The sequence below is a fragment of the Lissotriton vulgaris genome, chromosome 3_1, assembly GCF_964263255.1.
Source record: "Lissotriton vulgaris chromosome 3_1, aLisVul1.2, whole genome shotgun sequence".
Lineage (NCBI taxonomy): Eukaryota > Metazoa > Chordata > Amphibia > Caudata > Salamandridae > Lissotriton > Lissotriton vulgaris.
The window spans coordinates 803,894,784-803,913,642 of record NC_141689.1 but is presented as its reverse complement, the minus strand read 5'-3'; the positions used below and the strand labels follow the sequence as shown (position 1 = coordinate 803,913,642).

Here is an 18,859-nt window from a genome sequence, read left to right as displayed (position 1 = left end):
GAGTGTTGGGAGAGTAGTGGAGAGAGTGTTGGGAGAGTAGTGGAGAGAGTGTTGGGAGAGTAGTGGAGAGAGAGTAGTGGAGAGAGTGTTGGGGGAGTAGTGGAGAGAGAGTAGTGGAGAGAGTGTTGGGAGAGTAGTGGAGAGAGTGTTGGGGGAGTAGTGGAGAGAGAGTAGTGGAGAGAGTGTTGGGAGAGTAGTGGAGAGAGAGAGAGAGAGAGAGAGAGCGAGAGCGAGAGCGAGAGCGAGAGTAGTGGAGAGAGAGAGAGAGAAAGAGAGAAGAGAGAAAGAAAGAAAGAGAAAGGAAGACAGAGAGACAGAGAAAGGATGACAGAGACTTTGTAGACCTCCCCGTTATTTGGAGGATTAAGTTACGCTCTACTAAACATTGTAGTCCTCCGCGTTACGTAGAGGTCTGAGGGCAAACTGTGTTAAAGTTACTTTTAATTTGTGCTAGCTGTCCTGTTTAGCGGTATTGTTTCTTTAACAGACAGTGTCATTTTTTTTTCTTTTCTTTCTATTCTTTTTTCACAATTCGTTTGTTTTTGCTTTTAAGTAGAAGAGAGGGGGATGTGCTGCAATGTAGAACCTCAGTATGACATACTGAGGAGAACGTTGTAGTGGGATTCGACCAGAGTCAGTTACTCTGCATCTGGCGAAGGGAGAATCACGCCATTAACTGGTGATTCTTAAATTAAGGTTTCAGCTTGAATACTTGCTGTGGTGGTATCACCAACACAATACATTCTTTTTACCTATTTTGTTCTTGTCAACATTTGTTTTCAAGATAGCAAGAAAACAAATAACTTAAGCGTTAATCTGTTTCTTCTGCCTTCTTATTACATGTGCTAGGCTATCATTAGATCTCGAGGACACTGAGAGCCATTACAAACTTTATCCTTGAGCCACAAGGCTTAGGGGCACAGCACAAACACATGGACCAGCAGAATCCAGGAGACTCCACCAACAAAGGGCTACTAAAGTGAGGCATTATAATATAAATAAATATAAATCCGTATTTGTAAAGCGTGAACTACTCCCCCTTACGGGTCTCAAGGTGCTAAGGGTTGTTGTGGAAATTAAGGGAGCTATTGCCCAGAGTCACATGGTGCTGAGCTGCCGCAGGAGCTGGGGATCGAACCGTGAACCCTGTGCTACAAAGTCAGCTGCCCTGGCCACTGCACCACACCTCTCGATTAGGCATTAGGTTTGTACCAGTCTGTGGTGGCACAAAAAGTAAAAACAAATATGGCCTAGATGGCAGGCCAGAGTAGGTAAAGAGGGCGAGATGATTTCACGTATTCCACTCATCAAATTCTCAATGAGACTCCCTAAGAATGGTGGCTATGCCTAGACATGGGGCTCATGCTTGCAGTGCCATTGGGCTTAAGCGCCACTTCATTGATGAGCGCTAGTGGAAACTAGTTTGGGGTTGGTTTTGGGTCCTCTTAGTAGAGGCTGAACTACGGCCCTATATGGATTTCAAGGCAGCACCTACTTCTATTGGTGGTACACAAATGGAGGTCTTTAACAATCCATGGTACAAATCTATTTTGAAAATAGCAGCCTCTGATGCACAGGCTCTACTATAGAAACCAGAATGACCATTCAAATAATAGCACTAACCAAGTGGGTACTTGTAGTTTCCATTTTCTCATTAAGAGTATGAGTCAACAAAGCTATGTTTCCTTAGTGCTGTTGTCAAAATAGGATTGCTGAAAGTCATGCTCACTTGATATGCTTTGGTAAATAAGTACTGGCAAAACCATAAATATGACTATATCAGTATTGTCGCAATATTTACTGATTACCAAATATTTCAGAACCATATGTATTAGAAAAAAAGAAGTAGACCTGATATTGCCAATTCAAAGGATTTTTAAGTAGTACTATTATCCTAGGTCACCATTCTAAACGAATGCAATGGAAATCACACGACTTGATTAAGTACCTTGGTGAAGCACGAGGCACTCAATGAATGTTTGGAATGACAACCAAAAGTGTGTGTCTGTAATGGTGCCAGAGGTAAGCTACTTCTAGCAGTGCAGCACCGACAATCCAAAGTTATTAAAGAGGCCATTGAGTGAATGTTCTCACAATAGGTCTCAAAACTCAAGCCGGTATAAAAGGGGGTGGTGATGGACGGAGCATCTGAACCAATCAAACACTCCCACCCAGTTGACAGATCTGGGTTTAATCCATCACCGTTCTTTAGCCCACTCTGCCACCCCAGTTCAGATATTGCCATATGCAAATCAGTCTGACCCTGTGCCTCATGGGTACAGTCCAGCCCTAACTGCCAAGCCATGCCTTCCCTGGACCGGAAACAAGCGTCCTAGGACCGGTTTCTGGCATTAGAGCAGTCTTCAGCCAAGCTTGCTTGAATCCAGTGGCAAAGTGAGCAAGAGACTCACGTCTGAGCATACCCTGCCAACTTATGGCGAACAAAGCGGTACAAAAGGGGGTAGTGATGGACGGAACTTGGGTGGCAGAGTGGGCTTTGCCACTGGATTCAAGCAAGCTTGGCTGAAGACTGCTGTATATGACTGCTTATATCTGTCTACAATACCCTCACCACTGTTTCCAGATAACAGGCGTGACAGATTTACCTACCTATACGAAGATGTTTTAGGTTTGTTCAAGCTTGACTTTTATAAAAAGGTTTAAATATTGAATCACTACCCCTTTTTGTGCTACAGTTCATATAGATTGTTTTTCTTCTCTGTGTCCTCATGGGTGATATTGATGTAGCTCTGCACAGTCACGCAGGGCTCCAACATCATCTGACACAGTTGGAGTGCCTGGCGATGGTGAGTGCCAATGCAGCGTTTCCTTTCGAGCTTTTCTACTCTAGGGTTACGTTTCCTGCAGTTTATGAGGATGATGATGATACATTCCATACTTACACTCCGACCATTATACTTGTGAACTATACACCATATAGGACACAAGAGATTCAGATCTCGGGATGGCAACATCGTATTTGGTTTAATGGTGTCCTTCCCCACACCGTAACTGCGGTTCGGTTAGGTCCCATGTCTATTCCTGTGGCCACTTGGCCAGTCTTGGCAGGGTTCACACCATATCCACGTTATCTAAATGCCCCGATTGACTGCTTGCGTGAACTTTATGCCTCCTTAGTTGGGTTACATAGGGCTTTAGTACAATATGTTTCACGCAACGTCCAGGTGGGGGCACCTGGGATTGCGGCGCAACCAGTTGGACCGGCCGGGATAACAATTAGTCCTGTCATGGTTAATTCAGTAATGGGCAAGCGCCCCCAGATTAAGGACGATATGCCTTATTGGCTTGCTGAAAAATTTGACCAACAAGAAGCAGTATTTCCTAATACGACTCTTGTGGAAAAACACAGGATTAGTTTGCAAAAAGACTTAGTGCCTGAGGCACAGGATTGCCTGAGGCAACCGATTGTGAGAACTGGGGTAAGGTCTTTGCAGTAGTCCATGCGAAGTGCTTCGGGACACCGTCCATGAGTCATGCCCTCCGTGATCAAGCTTGTTCAGGAGGACCGCAGTTGAGAATGAGGCTTGTCAGAGTGTTTGACATAGTTGCTGATCTCACCCTTGCTAACGTCAAGGTTGATGCGGTTAACTTTCAGGAGTCTAATGCTTCACGCCTTGTCCCCGACAAACCCCGGCAGTTGCGGAAAATTATTGCAGAGTCCTATAAGACCATTGGGCGCAATAGTTTGGGTGTTAAGCCTTTTGCTAAAACAGCAGCTCAAGCGCAAACTCAGACGGCTAATTCTACTAAAGACGACCATCCAGTTTGTCCTAAATAGAATTAGAAAAATAAATAACAGGGGAAGCAGCAACAGAAACAAGGGTCGAGTCCTGCATCACCGATACTCGAGTCTACTGAGCGCATATATTATTTGCGCGACCGTGCAAGAATTAGGCCTCCTGATAGATTTCAGGTTCCTGATCAACGTTCTCCTCGTTCTTCACAGGAAACATCGGTCTCACAAGCCCGTGGAGGAGAACGTGGCAGAGGCCGGGGAGCCCTACAAGGACGTGAGCAGCCCCGCCAGGCTGAAGGTAAAGGCAAGCAGGACAACTTTACACGTCAACGCCCTCAGTTTCAGAAAAAGAAGGTTGCTGCGTTAACTGCAAGGTATGCCACGGATAGTGAGAACAAAGCTTTGGAACATGACATGGGCGCTAACGCTGCTAGATAGCGCAGCGAAGGTTCCAGTAGTTCGGCAAGCACTGCGTCCGTATCTGAAGGCGACAGCAACTGACACGTTCATCACAGTAGAGACTGCTGACACTAGAGTGGCTCCCCCTGGCAGACTATATGAAATAGTCTTTTTAATTGAATGTGACATACAACGTAAAAGAAAAGGGATTTTCGGGGAAAATCTGACCTCTACATATGGCATTTTGTTAGTGGAGGCGGACTGGCCCCCACCTTTCGTTTTGGCCGCTTCGAGAGGGGAGGAGGTAATCATCCCTAGTTTCGCACACACTGTGCCAAAGGAGCAGGCGCAGAATTTTGCAGAAGAGTGGGCTCAGTTGCTTGCACCAGCTTTGTTCCTTACTCTGGTCGGTTGGGATAAACTTTCGCCCAGACATGAGATTCCTTTGCGATCAATGCCTCAGCCACAAACCCAATCTCCCATGCGGCGAGAAGCGAAAGCTCTCGTTGCAGAAATCCTTGAACAATTGGAATATCAAGGTGTGAATGAAACATATGTGTCACCCATGAATAATCCTCTTTTCACTGTAACCAAACCTTATGGGTCTTACCGCCTAGTTTTGGATTATTGGCATTTGAACTCTCATTGTTGGACTTGTGCGGTACAGAATACCCACAGTTCTGCCCTGGTTGATAGTCTTGTGTGAAAAAGGTTTAAGACCGCACTTGACATATCCAATGGCTTTTTTAGTCCTAACCTATCCTCTATTAGTAGTAAATGGACAGCATTTACTTCTGGTGGCAAACAAAAAAACTGTTCTAAAGATTAACCATGGGCTATAAAGACAGCCCAGGCGTCTTTAGCGCACGTGTTGTCTCTCTGTAAGAGAGCATCGACCCTGATGCGTGATATTTATCTCACTGACGACTAATTATGGCTGCATCTGTGTCATGTTGACTGCATCATTGTCAGGTTTGCGGACTTTGGTTACAAATTTAACTTTGCAAAATCTCACATTGCGGAGTACACAGTGTTTCTTCTGGGCTATGAGCTCAACAACGAAGGTAGAGGTTTAGCACATCACTTCCTGGAGAAGTGCGCACAGTTGCGCGCTCCAACAACTCTGAAAAAACTACAATCTTTACTGGGATTTTTGAATTTCTGGCGTACTTGCATTCCCGATTATGCCCAGCGTATCAAGCCGCTATATGCCTTGATACAACCTAGTTTTACCAAATCTTGCTGGCTTCCAGAACTTTCAGCTATACTGTATTCTTTGCAGTCTGATCTTCTTGAATCTAAATACTTACTGACACGTGACAAACATACAAACCTGGTAATAAGAATTGTGGCAGGCGCAGTGGGATTCACATACTTGATATTTAATGAAGGAGACACAGTTCCTATGGCTTACAAGTCACACTTGTACACATCGGCTGAAATGCGCTTTTCTTCCGTCAAGAAAGTTTTGACTGCTGTACAGATGGCGATTCTGAAAGAGAGAGCGCTGTTGCAGGGGAAACATGTGTTGGTTGTTAAACCGTATCCTGCCCTTGAGGCAGTGATGAAAGCCAGCATACCCAATTCAAAAGATTTGCATCCATGTTGGATACAATGGGACACTTCCTTGACGTCTCCGGATGTCACGTTTATCTTTGATTCCTCATTACAAACTCAGGAGTACTTTGCAGTTTGAATTTGTTCATCCTGCTCCTTTGTCCTTGCGCCCTCTTGAGGATTACCATTGTATCATTTACACTGACGGTTCGGCACAACCGGCGACGGCATCTCAGCATGCTTAATCAGCGGCCTGCGCAATAGTGCGGGTACCATGGTGAATGGTGAATTCAAGTCCAATGTCGTGCACACGCAGACATTAGGGGACTGTACCACCCAGTTGGCAGAGATATGTGCTCTGGTGTTTGCACTAGAGTTTGCTGATCCCCGTATGACTACTCTTATTGTAATTGACTCTTACTACTGTGTTCAGATTTTCAATGACAATTTATTCTTTTGGACTAAATATCGTGATTCCAAAAGGTAGCACAATTAAACATAAAATGCTTTGGGTTTGATTTGCAGAACTCAAAGAACGTCTGGCTCTCGTGAATGTAATTTATACTCTTGGTCACCAGCGCGTAGGATTACGCGCTGTTGGTAACAGTCTTGCTGAGGCAGCAGCAAAGACAGCAGTGGAGACATATTTAGTAGCAGCAGTTACAAGATCCAAAAGTAAGATTGAGAATGACATCTTGGCAGCCATTGCTGCAACAGAGAAGGGAGGTAATTACCCTAGAGGTTCCCCTTCTAAATATTCTCATCATTTAAGTCCTGATAAAGTTCCCTATGTGAGAATTAATGACGTTGGTGACAGATTGATTCCTAACGCGGACCGCAGGCTCTCCGTGATAACAGCAGCTCACAAAGGCATGGCCTCGACCCATGCAGGCGTCTCAGCGACTGTCACTATCTTGCAGCAACGTTACTGGTGCCGGGGGTTGTACAAACAGACTTGTGATTATGTCCGTACTTGTGACATATGCCAGCAGATTAAACCTTCGACTGTTGTGCGTCCACCACAAACACAGCTCTACATATCTAATAAACCACTTGGCTGGGTTTATTTAGATCACTGCAGTCCTTTCTACTCTGATACTGCGTATCAGTTGATCTTAGTTGCAGTGGATTCGTGCACACGCTTTCTATGGGTTTGGCCTCAACACAGCACTGATGCTCAAACTGTCATCAGAGATTTGCATGTCTTTGTGGGAATTTTTGCATGTGGCACCCTCCATTCTGACCAGCGTCCGGCATTCGCCTCTAAGGCGTACAAAGAAGCCATGAGGTCTTTAGGGGTGCATGTCATATGTTCATGTCCATACAGGCCAGAGGGCATTTCTGTGGTGGAGCGGATGAACTGTGACTTAAAGCAATCCTTGACAGCTAGGGTTTTAGGTACTGGCCAAAACTGGTTGGCCCATTTGTATAGCATCCAACGTGCACTTAATATTCTCCCTAGGTCTCTGTGTGGGCAGGCCCCATACGAGATGCTCTTTGGCATAAAAATGTTTGTCCTGGACCTTGAGGGTCTAGACATGGCGGCGTCTGGCACATCCTTTGACGTAGATGATCATTTTGCTGTATTACAGAACCTACAAGCGACTCGAGACAGTCTTACACAGGAACACTTGCCCTCCACAATTGCACTTCAGATTCCTGTAGCTGGCTGGCTACCTTGAGTCGGTGACCTGGTCCGTGAGAAGGTGGAGAAAAGAAGGAGTTTGACCCCTATTATCGTGCACCTGTTCCAGTGCTTGGCGTGCAGGGTACAAGAACAGTCATTTTACCTCCACTTCCTGGTCGCAAGGATAACAAGTACATCTCCATTGACAATGTCAAATTGCAATGAGCGGCCGATTCTTCTTAGTAGGACTCCAGTGATCTCTTGTCCAGCAATGTTGAGAAATTCCATTTTGACCTCTGCAAATACGAACATGCCTGCCTTTGCTATCGAGATGCATACAGTTACTAATCCGTTATTGAATCCACCGGCTGGTGGTCCCCATAAAGATACTGAGTATACCCATCCCACTGATGTGTCGTCTGGTGTGCAGACCGGTGCAGTTGACCAGTCACGTTTTTCATTTGACACCAACTCTACAACATCGAGTTCCCCATCGAAAATTTCTATTTTTGTTGTTTGGTTTTAAAGACATTTTTTTATTCCCCCTTGGACTTACATTTAGTTGGTGCTCATCTCCATTTTTTGTTCATGTCAATTGGATTTGTAGTTGTATTTTTTCGTTTAGTGAATGGACATTATCTTAAAGAAAGATCTACATTTAGATTAATTGAAGGAACTTAGACACCCCACCCCTCGTCCCACATCAGGGACCAGGCTTTTGTCAACATCACTGCCTTGCCGTGTTAGATGGGATTGTAGGGGATGCTGTAAAATTTCAAATTCATGGCCCAACAGAGGTTATTAATGTCCCCAATGTACTTCATGTTTCTATGGGGGATGTTGTCAAACAAAACATTAGCTCTGATAATTGGGATGTACATTCCGTTGAGGCTGTTTTTTCTTATTTGAAATATTATGCTGCATTTGATGCTGAAGATTTGTAATTAGACTCAGCGAATTATGCAGAGCTATTTTGTTACCAGCACTACGGCAATCATTTCCTGCATAGAGCAAATACATTTAGAAATATGGTTAATTATACACAATGGGAACACTGCCCAGCTCCCATTGAAGGTAGTTCGAAAACTCTAATGAAAAAATGTACAGATTTTACTGATTTTAGTAGACCCAATCCTGAAGTCTTTTATTTCAAAATAGCTTTTAAGTCTAGTTCCAAGGTAAGGCTCACACACACTAAATTACTGTATTCCAAATTCTTTATGGATCCATTAGCTATAGGGGGCTATGAGCTATGGAAAGATACAATTGATCTCAAATCTGTTTGGGGTTCTTAAAGCTGGCAGGTGCAAGGCACAAGCTTTACATCGTGCGTGCTTAATCTCTAACCACATGTTTTTTATTTCTACTATTTCACAAACTACTTGCTTTGGATTGGCTACTTCTAAAAAAAAATGAATGCCCCTACCATTCCTGATCTGGGTGCTTGTCCTACATCGGAGAATCACACAGATATGTCCCTCGATGAATTACAGTCCCTAGTTACAAATTTCTCCTTCAATATTTCCAGCTTGGATCCCATGGGTTGGTTATTATGGCAAAAAGGTTCAGATTCATGCCAACATCGTTTTCAGGCTCTGACCCCGGGCTAAACACAGGTTAGGGTGGACCCCCATTTTGAAAACTCCCATTCTGTTACTACCTATTTAGTAGGCAAATTATGTCAAAACTGGCCTAAACATTCCACCTTAGCGTTAGTTAAACTTCATTTGTCCCAATTGACGGACGGTGTTGATTTGAATGACTTTGTTAAAGGCCATGTGGGAGGCAGGTCCAAAAGATGGGTATATGCTATTTACAACGAAGTTTGAAAATTATCTAAAATTGAAGCTGCTTTCAGATGAAGGGCTATTGATCAAGCTAATTTAGAAAAAGTGCTTGCTGTTGTGGACGATAGCATTAATACTCTTTCTTCCAGAATGTAAACCTTAGATAATATTGTTTCATCTGTTGTGGATATTGTACAGGATGAAGTGTTTGTTTTGTACCATGGTCAAAAATAATTTCGTTCTGTAATGCAGTTTACTTGGACTTTACAAACTTTAAAATCCGGGAAGGTGCCTTGGAACTACATGAATACCTCATCTCTGTTTTTACCGTTTAATCTGACTGAAAAACAGTTCATGTCCATGAAGGATGCAACCTTTTCGCTTTTACATATTGAAAAATTACAACCTTTACCATTTTCTGTTGCCGAAACTAATTCGACTGTATGGCTCATTCATGGGTTAACACTGCCCTTCCCCTTATCTATATTCAGTTCATGTATGAAACACTATGCCCAAGGCAGATATGAACCATTGGGCAGGGCTTTTCTCCATGAAGTTTGGTCTCTACAATTCACCTATGGGTGCCTCAGAGAGGGTAAAGAAGTTTATTTGAAGGTAGAGGTGTGCACTTCTACACCGGATCACTCATTAGTATGCGATAAAATACAATTGCACGGCGCGTGTAACACACAAGCACCGAATTTAGCTTGCATTTTAAAGGGAAATTCAGTGCCAGCTGTAACACCAACTTTCACGCTACTAGCCAACGGTAGTTATTTGCTTTTGTATAATGAAGATTGCTGTGGATTCTGTACAATGTAACCTTCTCCCAACGTGTAGTTTGTTGTAAAAATGTGCTTTACCAGCCTCCGCATGGGAGGCTCGACATATCTATCTGGCCTTCCATACCGACCTTGGAAGCAGAGTTCAACAAGATGAGCAGAATAAGGGCTATATTGTCCCAAAAAGAAGTCACCATAACTTCTTCTCGTGAAACATTTGTCCTTCATGTAGCTAACACCCGCACCGAGGTGCATGCGCTTTTGAATACTGATCTTCCACTTCATTCCGGCGCTCTGATTCACACAATATTCAATGCCTTGTCAACAACTGGCTAGGCACACTTTTTCAAAGTTGTGGGCTCCGGCCTTGCAACTTTGTTTCAAACAATATTTGGTGTGATACTGGCATTTTTTCATTCTATTTTTTCCAGCATCTTCAGCGGGTTATCATTATTTCTCGCCTTGGCTGCCGGTGCGCTGCTGTTGATCTGTTTGTTCCGAAATGGCTGCACAATCTGTCTCACAAGACAGCCTACCCAGGCTGTTCCAGCTTCACAGCCGGATGCTTGAATACTATGAAAGGCTACCTCCAGCCACTTTGAGTGCAGCCTATGGATTATCCTTCCGATTCTCATACTTTATTTGCGTGCAACCCATCTTCTATTGCCTGGATTTTTATTTTGAATGGGATTTGGATTTGTGTCTCTCCAATACCGTGTCTCATGCCCCGGATTATGATCGACTGATGCGCCCCTTAGTGGCTCATGAGTTGGACTGTTCCTGTATCGGAATTATGGCCTGTGCATAGAGTTCTAGAGAATTGGAATATATGTGCGGCTGCACATGACTTCCTGACAAGAAGTTACCTCGAAGAACACTCGCGTTGTCCTCTGATGGTGCTAGTGGCTCCAGCTTTCAAAGAACATGTATGTTTCTTCACTTTATTAAATTGGATGGCTGAATTATTTTCTGATGATAACAATGACTTCCTCTTGGAGGCTGTGGCAACATATTGGGCCTATAGGGGTAGTTCACAAGGTGCTATACGACCTGTAAATGTAAATTGTAAATTGATTCTTGTATAGCGCACTACTCACCCGAAGGGTCTCAAGGTGCTTGTACGAATACCGCTGTGGAACCCATCCTGGCTTTCCCTGTGAGGCGTCCACTCCTGAGCACCCCCAAGGTGGAGGCCAGGCATCCTTAGCGTTGTGGGGGCCCTTTTGGAGATTAAGCAAGCTATTGCCCAGAGTTGCAGAGTGGGACTCCATGATTGGAATAGGCACCGAGGCGAGAATTATCAGGTCCGTGGAATTTTGAGCCCAAGACCCGCCGAGGCGGGGAATTTAACCCTGGTCCCGGGCTAGACCTCTGCATCAGGGTCTGCCACTCTAATCATTGAGCCACACTTCTCCACCTGTTTCCACTATCATTGTTACATGATTTCTCCCTTTGTGTTTTATGGAATTGTAACAATGATGATTTTATTTCTAATCATATGCTTGCTTATGTTAGCCAAAATACAGCACCTTAGAGCACGTAGTTAAAAATAAACATTTTAAACTTTTCCATGTCTCCGATTACTCACGTTGTGGACTGGTATAAGAATAAAAGCGAAAGAGTGTTCTTAATTCCCACTATTCCTGAGAGCACCCTAAGTTGCTTGTTCTGGGTGGTCTAATCATTGGTAGCTTCGCTGTAGTACGGAGAACGAATGAGACACTGATGCTAGTCAGATAGGGGTTCTGGGTACTGAGGTGAGCTTTTGGTACACCACAATTCACTGAGGGCATGGTTTCCAGTGCAAAGTCCTGTGCATAAGCAGAATCTCTGCAACAATTGACTATATGCCTGTCTTCCTAGTAGGTCCAATTTAGGAGTGAAGGTGTATGGAAAGGTTCTTACTGCCATCGTCACCTATGGCACGCTTATGTGCTACACAGGAAATTCAGTAATGAGGCTGTAGACTTGAGGAAGAAATCCTGATCTGGGAACAGGACAGACTGGATTTGCTATTTACTTGTCCTAATAAAACTTAGAGGTCAAACTTTTCACACTGTGTTCAGGAAATTATGTGTCACTACCGCCTCAATATGACCCAGGTTTACTTTTTATCACCTCCAACAGAAAAATATATTTTTATATTTTAAAGATGGAGATCATGAACTGTGCGGGTAAGAAATGGACGTTCCTTTTGGCATTGCTGCTTGTTAATTAACACGTTTTTAGTAGTGTCGACAGTCAAGGGGGAAGATTTTTCATTTGTTTCCAGTTCATCTCATTTATGTCCCTAAATGGAATACCCGTCTCAAGACAACTAACTAGTATTTGCAATCCCAATAGGGCTTGCTTTAGCGGAATGCTGGGTGTTAATGTGAAGCATTTCAAGTAAACAGCATGGGAATAGATATGTATTTTAGTTGAAGCAAAGAAATGTAGAATAATATTGATGTAGGTTAAAAGGTGGGGCGACAGTTGCACTGTCAAGCCAGACCTAAAAATGCATGTATGTTAATGAATGCCTCGACCCATTTGTCGGGCTGCCACAGAAAACATAAATTATCTAGTTAGCTAAGACACTTTGAAATATTATTAATGATGCGCGTGACCCTGAAAGATCAAGCTTAGGCAGCTTGATAAATAAACAAAATGATCACGGCAATGCGGGAGGCAAGCATTTTTTTCTGTGGAACCACACAACTTCTGCCCAATCAAAGCATGTGCTCCTGCCCCCCAAAAGGTGGGCGGGGCTAAATCTCCTCTATAGGGATGTTCACATGATTGTCTGCTGATAGCTGCACTGTCAAGCCAGACCATAACAGCAGACCTTCAAATACTTTTACTGCGGCAGATACCAAGCACCTTCTGGTTTTCCTTGCCCCACTCAAACAATTCATTACACTTTCTTACCTAAAGCGCCATGTCATTCCATAAAATGTTTGCAACATTCACTCTACGTTCCAAGAGGCCTACCGTACAGACGACTGAAACTCGCTTATGAAAAGATATTTTAAGGCAACAATGAGAAATAACACAGATTTAATGTAACAGCCGAACATTTGACAATCAAAACAATTTAAAAACAATCACTTACAAATATTTTAAAACCTACCTAGATGTATGCATCCACTTACGCCAATCAAGGAAGCTGCACTGTGGTACAAAGGGAGCGGAACATAAATTATATCCTCTGATGTTCCCCCAAACGCCCATATTCCAGCGGCTCCTTTCAGTGTCTGGAACTGGGTGATAACCGCAGCTTTTGGTAACCCTATCAAAAAAGAAAGTAGAGTATTTTCGGATTGAACACATTAATCAGGATGCCACCCTTGCCAGTACTGTCAAAAGATTTATTTTCTCATTTCAATAACATTCCTGCTACATATTGTTTTCCCTCAATTTTACATGAAAACCTGATCAAGTAAAAAAAATAAAAATAAAAAAAAAAAAACAATTGTGGAGAAATATAAATGTTTCTAAGAAAAAAAAGTCCATATTATCTCCATAAAAAATTTGGTAAACTGAACAAATAACCCAGCAATATATAGAGCTAGCAAACAAAAGTAGCAAACACCAATACATCTGAGGGATACATGCTTGGTGAAATTAGAATAGGACCAATACAATAACGATTCTCTAGCGTTTTTATTGAAGGCCCACTTTCCACGCAGCTGTATGCCATTGTGCGTACGACAGCTACAGGTCTGCAAGAGATGCACTGCTGAGCAACAGGCAAGCAATGTTTTTGACGAACTAGGAGGATGCTACCATCGCCCAATTAGACGAGGCATATCACACAATTGCCATCTGAGCCCGATGATTTCAAAGAGAGTTGTATTACATGACCACCTCTAAGTTTGAACCAATGACATTACTGAAAGTGAGGTCATGATCTTTGACCCATGAGACTTTCAGGGGGACTTGAACTAACTGAAAGTAAAACAAGCATTTACAATGCAATAGGTCTCGCATTAGGAAAGTTTGAGCTGTTGGTATTGTAAATGACAAATTTTATATTTATCTGTTGGTTTTGAAAATACCAAAATTAATAGCTTTGTCATTTACAATGCCAATAGTTTTAACTTTCGCAAATGTGACACCTATAGCATTTGTAATGCAATATGTGTTGTATTTACGTGACTTAGATGTTGAGTGCAGTGTAATTATGTGGCGTGTAATTATGTGGCACTGAGTGGTATTTGGAGTGCATGTTGCATTGAGTGCAGTGTAAATATGTGGCGTGTAATTATGTGGCACTGAGTTGTATTTGGAGTGTATGTTGCATTGAGTGCAGTGTAATTAAGTGGTGTGTGTAATTATGTGGCACTGAGTTGTATTTGGAGTGTATGTTGCATTGAGTGAAGTGTAATTATGTGGTGTGTAATTATGTGGCACTGAACTGTATTTGGAGTGTATGTTGCATTGAGCGCAGTCTAATCAGTAGAGTGTAATTATGTGGCGTGTAATTATGTGGCACTGAGTGGTATTTGGAGTGTATGTTGCATTGAGCGCAGTCTAATCAGTAGAGTGTAATTATGTGGCGTGTAATTATGTGGCACTGAGTGGTATTCGGAGTGTATTTTGCATTGAGTGCAATGTAACTATGTGGCATGTAATTATGTGGCACTGAGTGGTATTTGGAGTGTATGTTGCATTGAGTGCAGTGTAATTATGTGGCACTGAGTGGTATTTGGAGTGTATGTTGCGTTGAGTGCAATGTAGTTATGAAGCATAATTATGTGGCACTGAGTGGTATTGTGTGGAGTGTGTTGCATTCAGTAGAGTGTAATTGTGTGGCGTGTAATTATGTGGCACTGAGTGGTATTGTTTGGAGTGTATGTTGCATTGAGTGCAGTGTAATTATGTACCATATAATTGTGGCACTGGGTGGTATTGTATGGAGTGTGTGTTGCATAGGGTCCAAACCATGAGGCGAGCCCTCACCCCCCCCCCCCCTAGACACTTGCTTGTTGTTTATCAACTTCATGTTACGCAATCACAATCCGGCCCTTGAGCCCAGGCTCCTTCCTGCCAGTGAGATAGATCAAAAGAGACTTCTTGACCGTGCACAGACAGGCAAAGGGAAAAGAACACAACCCTTCTGAGATGCAGGTAGGTTACATTTTAAATAAATACTATTATTGTGGCGACTCGTTACACATTTTTGCCAATACTAATATTGCATTGCGAATTCGAGGGTGCCTACCGCTGTTGCCCCCAAAAGAAATCACCGCCGCAGCCCTGCTCCGTGAAAACCGGAAGTCAGGCACTTTTGGCCGAGACGGGGGCTGGGCCTGCAATCCAGCAGGAAGTTCCGCCCGCCGCCGCCGAGGAAGCAGTGAAGCCGGCCGACTCCGACCAGCGCTGAAGAGGAGACACGCCGAAAGAGCCCGGTGAGTGGGAGGGGAGGGGGGTGTACGCGTGTGTCTGTTCGAATGTGTCTGTGTGTGTGCGCGTGGGTCTGCGTGTGTGCGCGTGGGTCTGCGTGTGTGTATGCAGTGTGTGTATGCAGTGTGTGTGGCTGGGTATGTGCGCATGCGTGACTGTGGAGTGTGTTTGCGCAGGGGAATGAGACACGAGAGGGGCAAGGTGACGTGCGCGCCCACGAGGTGAAATCCGCGTCTGCGCTCGTGCCCCTCTCGTATCCACTCTCCCAAATACGGGCAACATTAGTTGTCTTCGCTGACAGCTTGCAATGCTTCGCATTGCAAGCTACGTCAGCTCGCCCTAAAAAGTGCAGGAGTAAAATATGAAGGCCCCATTATAAGAAGTGCAGGAATATAGCTGTGCTATTCCTACAATCAGAAGTCTGATATCACAAGTAACAGTACTTGAGCGTGTTTATCGAGGTCACTGAATGTCAGTGAGCGTTTGCATTTGCTGAATGTTTGTGCTAACTCAAGAAGCAGCAGCTCCTCCTCAGTGGCGGAGGAGCTTACCTCACTGTCTCAGAGACATCAACTAAAAAATAAAGCGATATTTAGTTATCGTTTTATTTTCAGCTTTTGTCTGAGCCAGTATGTGTAGGGAGGGGAGGGCTGGGCCATAGGAGGGAGGAGGAATGAAGTGGTATGTGCACTTCTAAGTGTGCATCTCTGTTTGGCTGGCAATCTTTGGCCGGCCAAACAGACGTGTGGTTCGGTTTCTCCAACCAAGCTGTATTGCACAGCTGGACTGGAGAAACAGAACAGACTCTCTATGCCTGAGCGAGCGGAAAACCAGCCTGCTCAGTCCAATCCCTGCGCCACTCTCATGCTATTGGTAATAGCATGAGATTAGCACTGGGATTGAACAGGAAGTCTCCGATGCTGTCCCAGTATCTGCTGGGACAAGGAAGCATAGGAACACCAAGGTATGAGGTGGCCGGCAGCTTAAGGTAAGTGTTTTTTTTATTATTGCACCCATGCTCATCCCCCACACTCCACCTTCCCACGCCCCCTCCACCCGCCCTACCACTTTTTGTTTGAGTCGGCTGCCACTGGCTAACTGGTGAATCAATTATTTGAATTGTGTTTGTGTGATTTTTTTGTATCGCCTTGAGACTGTTCCAGTTTATGCTTAATGGCATATGGTTTCGATTTTTATTTTTCTCTTTAGAAGATTTATATTTGACCTCCACCACCACCAACTACTGCAATGACTTACTTGTGGGGGTAGACTGTGGACACCTTCAGCACTCGCCATCTTGAATGCATCTTTGAATGTGAAATGTAATAGTTGCCGTTTGTTCTAATTGGGGTCTACAATTAGCATGGGTCCTGATGTGCTGAGCTCCAAATTGGAATACTCCAACCTACGGCGCTATATGCTTGTGCGAAAGTTTGCATGAGTTGAATATCTATTAATGCAGCCTGGTGAATAAATAAATTCATTTGAATTCTTGTGATTTTTTTGTATACCGTCGAGATTCCCGAGTGTTTTGGTTAACTGCATCTCTTTTACAGTCTTTTTTTCCATTTTTTAAGTTCTTTACTATTGGATGTATGTTTGACCTCCATCACCAATACACACTATAATAGCTTTCACCTGTAGGAAACGGACTGTGGACTCCTTCAGAAGACACCTTCTAGAGTGAATCGTTGAGTGCGCCCTCTAGCGACGTTGTTTTGGTCTCCTTGCAGTCTAGTTTTTAGGTCGAAGGCCTAAAAGGCTGCGCTTGCGCAGACTTAGGTCTGAGATTTATTGACTCTCAGTAGCGCAGAAGGCCCGCCTCCCTGCCCTGTCTCTCCTTCATTGGCTGGCTTCCTAAACGGAGGCCAGCCATTGAAGGAGAGATGCGTCACTCCAAACAAGCCCCGTCCTTTTCGGATTTGGGGGCGTGATTTTTTGCGTTCTTTAGACAGTGACGTTGTCCGTCACTCAGAACCACGCCCCCAATTCCGAAAAATTCTGAGCTGAGCGGCCGCCATTTTTTGTGTGTGTTGTTGTGGTGAGGATCAGCGCAGCTGCCACTCCAGGTAAGTTTTCATTTGTTTCTTGCTCACTTTGTGTTATAGTGTTACTTCCGAGTATGGCATTTTGCGTGTGTGCGTCTTAGATATGCAAATGTCCTATTTTGGGCCACCAGCCTACCGACGCCGAGCGTCGTGGAAGCATTCCCGGACTACACAACCTCCTCCTCCTCCCGCCCGCTCCGCTCGTTTCTGGGGACAAAAGCCTCGTCTTTCATCTCAGCATCGCGTTCCCGCAGTCAATTGAACCCTGTCCTCCCAGTCCTGATCACGATCGTTTGTCCACTGTCTCTGGCACTGCTACAGCTATGGTAGGGCGGGTGGAGGGGGGGGGGAGGGGGCAGGCAGCGGCACGGGCGGGGCGGGTATTCTGTGATGAAGACGAAATGCCAGGAAGACTCAGAGGCTATTACTACAGTTAGTTAGTTACTGTCAGACTGTTGTTGTTACTACTACAAGATTTGAAGCCGGCCCGTGAAATTAAAAATATGAGTGCTGCTGGGAAAGGCGCCACTGCGCCAGGTCAGGTACACAAGTTAACTTAACAACAGTTTGTGTATGTCTGCACATTCTGGCTGTGCTGTGCGCTCCGTTTGTCTGCGTCTGCCGGTACCTGGAGAGGCGGATGGGAGCAGAGCAGTACTGGATGGGAGAGATAAGTTGTCCGGTGTCCCCGGTGCTGTGGCTGCCTGCCTGAATCCCGAGTCACTCAGTCGGTTACACGTACGCACGGCGGGGCCACAGCACAGCAGCACAGACTCTGTAGCAGAGTAGATACTCCGTTGGCCAGGCCTAGGCACGGCCACAGTCAGAGCTGGGAGCCTGCCTGGCCTGCGCCTCCACTGGCTGAGCCCACCCAGAGGAGAAACAGAAACTGAAACATAAATGGAGATTGAGATTCATGAATAAAATGTAATGTTAATGAATCGCAGTCTTCATAAATAACTCAAATTCTGCAGCCTGTGTGTGTGATTGATGTCCAGTAGTAAGTGTTGATGTCTGATAATCATACTGTTGACGATGAGATGATGGCGTCGTGTGAATTGAAGGCCACGGGCGGCAGTAGCACTAGCAGGGTTCTTTTCTCGGTCTGGTGGGCGGGTCGGATTCGGTACACTGAATTGTGCTGGGTTTTAGTTCTGTGGGGGTTGGGGCTGTGCGGCAGGAGGCAACGTGCGCAGATTTCATTGTGCATTACTGGCCACGCCCCAGCATACCCGCACCCCACAACACTGTTGTCGACTCGTGGTTCAGGGGCCACAGCCTTTTCAACACTGTTGATAACTGCCAGCCAGCGCGACCCCACGACGTTGATGTTCAGGGAAGGGACTGGCAGCAGAGAGCAGTAGTTAGCCACCAGTACCGCCCAGCGGTCAACACAGCACTGTGACCCAGGTGAGGGCGAGGTATGCACGCACCGCGCAGCCCGCAGGCCAGATGGCACCTAGGAGGCCCCGCCGCCCGCCAGCCAAAACAACCTTCTACAGCGCAGCAGCTTA

General features: G+C 44.8%; 1 protein-coding gene across 1 annotated transcript in view; it reads right to left on the bottom strand.

Moving 5' to 3' along the window:
• The window catches only part of SLC27A6 (solute carrier family 27 member 6), a 541,371-nt gene that overhangs the window by 362,768 nt on the left and 159,744 nt on the right, over positions 1–18,859 (bottom strand). Inside the window, exon 3 of the mRNA XM_086961119.1 lies at positions 13,022–13,180. Within this exon, the coding sequence (XP_086817245.1) occupies positions 13,022–13,180 (159 nt within the window). The remainder of the gene's footprint in view (positions 1–13,021; positions 13,181–18,859) is intronic.